The sequence below is a fragment of the Mercurialis annua genome, linkage group LG3, assembly GCF_937616625.2.
Source record: "Mercurialis annua linkage group LG3, ddMerAnnu1.2, whole genome shotgun sequence".
Lineage (NCBI taxonomy): Eukaryota > Viridiplantae > Streptophyta > Magnoliopsida > Malpighiales > Euphorbiaceae > Mercurialis > Mercurialis annua.
The window spans coordinates 12,968,369-12,972,817 of record NC_065572.1 but is presented as its reverse complement, the minus strand read 5'-3'; the positions used below and the strand labels follow the sequence as shown (position 1 = coordinate 12,972,817).

Here is a 4,449-nt window from a genome sequence, read left to right as displayed (position 1 = left end):
CTTTTTGGATAGCTTAATTATCTTATAGCAACAATTAGTCGGAACATATCAAAATATTATTTGGATAGCATTCTCTCTTTTAGTTTGATTTTTTTAACAAAGATAGTGATTTCAGTAAAATAAACAATTTGATTAACTTTCTATTATCTCTAAAAATAATATAATCTAATATATATAACTCTCTTATAACAATAAATTACTAATTTTCTTTTTTAAATAAAAAATCGATCAGATTTTATAGTTTAATCAGTTTAACATTTAGTCCTATGTGATTGAACCACTTAATTTTAAGAAAACAAAGGATATACGAGACTGGTTATCGGTTTACTGCCAACAGATTGAACCGTGCAGTCCGATTCTATTTTAAAATTCATCAATGCGGATGGTTCGAATGAACATCTCTTTAATCTAATAATTTATAATTTTTTTTTTATTTTTTTTTTTATTTTAAATTCCGCCTATAGATGCTCGGAACTCATTACTCAACGTACTAAGGACGTCACTTTAAACAGAATTACTTTGCCCCATACATTACAGCGACGACACCAAATAAATAACTACTAAACTTTCAACTACAAGTAATTATAAAGCACAAAATATACTTGTCACTTATACATTCACCGACGAATTATTATTATCACGAGCAATAATATGCACACGTGTGAACCTAACTTACTGCAAACCGTGCGAATCACGCAATACAACAGCGCAAATGCATCCTTTATGTGAGGTAAACTAAAGGAAAAACGCCCTCGACGGCGACGTTTCATTAATTAACCAATTAGTATTTAATTAATCTTTTTTATATGAGATAATCACACGCGTAATCTTTTTCTCAACAAACACATATAAATAACAGAAGCACATGATCACACTCATCAAATTCTCTCTCTAACAAATTAACTAATCCTCTCTCTCTCTACAAAAATGCAAGATCAAGGCTCTCCGGTGTCGTTTTGTCCCAGTTTCAGCAGTTACTCTTCCGCGGCGGATATTGCCGCGAAAGTCGTTGAGGAGGAGAATATTTTTACTTTGCCGAGAAGTCAAAACGACGACGTATGCTGCAGTGACGACGACGGCGACGATGATTTCGAATTCGTTTTAGTACGCGAGAACCGTGACGGAAATCAAACGGCGTTTCCGATTTTCCCGGTGTTTAATCAAGATCTTCTGTTAGATAACGAGAGTAAGAATAATCTGTTAAAAGACGACGTGATTCGGTTACCGTTAAAGAAGCTGTTTATTCAAGATAACGATCGTGATTCTCCGTCGTCGTCATCTTCCTCGGAGGCGGATGAATTAGAAGGAATTACACCGGGAACGTATTGTGTATGGACGCCGTCAAAATCGCCGGCGCAGTCACCGTCTCGGTGTGAAAAAAGTAACTCGACGGGATCGTCGTCGAAGCGGCAGCACCAGCGGTGGCGGTTGAGAGATTTATTGCATTTAAAAAGAAGTAACAGCGACGGGAAGGAGTCGTTTATATTTTTGAATACCGATCGTAAGGATAAGAAAGAGAGTGGCAAAAGTGTAATAATAGGGAAAGAGAAGGAGAAAAAAGAGAAAGTAGTGTCGGCACATGAAGTGTTTTATGTGAGGAATAAGGCGTTGAAAGATGGAGATAAGACAAAAAGAAGGTCTTATTTACCGTACAGGCAAGGATTAGTTGGTTTCTTTGCTAAAGTTAATTAGATTGCAAAATACTAATAATTGTTTTTGCATATTTAATTTTTTTTTGATATGCTATAATTTTACTTGAAATCAACTATTGAAATGTATATTTTTAATATTAGTTTGTAAATATTCATGTAGTTGTTAATCTAATAATTCCTCCATCCTATTTAATTATTAATTTTTAAATATTTGACGTTAAGTAAGAATGTCGTTTTTGTGTTATTAATATTTTTTAAATTTATCATTAATAATTTAATATATTAATTAATTGACAAAATTATATTGTTTATGTTTTATTTACAAAATAAAATGATGGATATAAAATAATTTCAATAATGTGCCATAATAGATGTGATGAATAAAATAGTACAAAGCACCACAATTAATATCACTACAGTCAAATTATCAAATACGGAGTTTGAAGTGAATTACGAGTCGGAAATTGACAAATTTGCAAATGGAGCGAGCTCCCTCATATTTAGAATAAATTGCAACTGATCACTGTTTATTTTAAAACCCTCACACTGTAGCTTGTTCATTACACGACGTAGAGAATGTAAAATAATTATTCTTATTATAATATATCTAAATTTAAATTATTTCCATTAGAATATACAAGGGAGCACTTATAATTAGATTCTATATCATTTATCTCCGTTCCTAATTAATTAACGTTTTAGAGTTGTGCACACATATTAAGTATGAAATTAATACATAACAAAATTTCTATTATACCCTTAATAAATCCATGCGTATTTGCATAAAAAAAGTGGGAAGGCTTTTTTTCATCGTCTCTTTTGAAAGGTACACCTGTAAATGAGCCATTTTCTTTCTTCCTTCTTTATTTTTCATATGTTCTATTTTTCATTAAATATTATTTCTCTTTTTTTTGGCAATCTAGGGTTTTTTAGAAATTCAAAAAAGATGATCTGGATTTATTTTTAAAAACTCAAAAAAGTGATATGCATTCTCTTCCATTAACAAGAAACACAATACCCAAACTCCAAAATAAATTAACAAATATCTATTTTTTTTAAACAAATAACATATTCTTTTCAATTTGAGTTCTTTTTCATTAAGCAATTTTTTCAATCTAAGTTTTTCTGATATAGAGATCTATTTATCATATTTCAATCTTAACTGGAGTTAGGCGGTGCAAAATGGTGATATGGATCCCTCCAATTCTTTCTCTAGTCATCTTTCTTTTTATCGCATTTATCTCCTTATCCTTATGATTCATTAAGGCAAAAATTAAATCATTAGAAAATTGCGAGCAGAATAGATATGTTGAAAAAGATGAAAAGATATAGTGTGTGGTGTGAAGATGAAAATCTGAGGGAGAAAATTAAAATTAGAATACCGTTGATTTATAATGTAAATGGAAAGAAAGGGTATTATAGGAAAGAAAGGGTATTTCATGTAACAAGGAGTAATAATGCTCTCACCGTCCAAATTATTAAGCCGCGACCGGCGCTAGGGAACGGAAGTGCTAGCTCCGGAACCCGTAGCAAGTCTAAAACCAATATAAATTTTTCGCGATTAAAACATATTATTATATATAATACCTTATCAGAAACCTTCTTTAAATAATATAATTCAATTATTAAAATATCGTATTCCTTTTCTGAAAACATTCGCGAAACAATTCTTATAAAACAGGGTCTTATCAAGGGATATCCCATATCCAGCACCGCCCTGCTTCTGATCACAAATATCACCAATTCCACTCACGGCAATTGGTATCAAATTCAAACGGATAAACGCCATCTTTGTAAACAACTCATTTATAAAATTTATATCAGAGTTCACATTTTAAATACCGTTTGAAATTAAATCATATCTTATTTTGACACCTACTGACTATTGCAGCTCTAAGGACTCGTACTTTGTGCAAGTCAGAAGACTTCCAACACAAAGGAGATGGTCTGTCTGATCCGACTCCAATTACCTGAAATAAAACACCGAGAGGGAGTCAGTATTTTGGAAAACACTGAGTGAGCTTGCAAGTTACTAACGGTATTAATATATAAATATAACATCGCATCTCAAGAAAACAATAATATAAAACATATAAACAGGTATTTGATCCGTACGAAACTAATATCCTAGCATGCGACACATCTCTTGAATAATCATATATCGTTCAACCCAATCATAAATCTCAAGTTATTGAGTCCAACTCACTGGTGGGCCCAGCCCACTAGATACGGGAACTTCCAGACTACACCGTAGCCGAGTTCACTCTCGTATCGAATTCATATCATATCATACATATCCAATCATTTCTCAAATACAAACACACTAGACTGACTCAATACTGGTGATCACACATCCTATTGACACCCAATAGGTAGCTAGTTCTTCGGATCGCATACTAGTTCTCGTAAATAAACTTAATAGAAACATATAACATTTAATCAAATCATATAACATGCGATGCGTAAAAACAATATACATATCTATATAAAATAACTTTATATATATAATACACGAAAGTAAAGTGCAACTAACAGGTGACCGCAATCCAAGTAATGATGTGGTCGATCTGATAGTACGCTCTCGCTAGTCCGCGTCTACTGACCCAACTACTCGCTGACACGTCTGAGAAATTGTTTAATGATTAGACGTGCACCTCATACTTTAATACGTATAATACTTTTAAGTTCTAGGGTCTAGTTTCATTTTTAACGTTATTCGTGATCTCGATATTCCTTTATCATAATCACAATATCTCGAACTCTGTTTCTCGTATTCGAAAAACGTATAATATCCTTA

At 32.4% G+C, this 4,449-nt stretch overlaps 1 protein-coding gene across 1 annotated transcript; it reads left to right on the top strand.

Moving 5' to 3' along the window:
* Positions 1 to 465: 465 nt before the first annotated feature.
* Positions 466 to 1,860, top strand: LOC126675215 (uncharacterized). The gene has a single exon (XM_050369823.2). The coding sequence runs from the start codon at positions 928 to 930 to the stop codon at positions 1,690 to 1,692; it is 765 nt and encodes a 254-aa protein (XP_050225780.1). The 5' UTR covers positions 466 to 927; the 3' UTR covers positions 1,693 to 1,860.
* Positions 1,861 to 4,449: the final 2,589 nt, after the last annotated feature.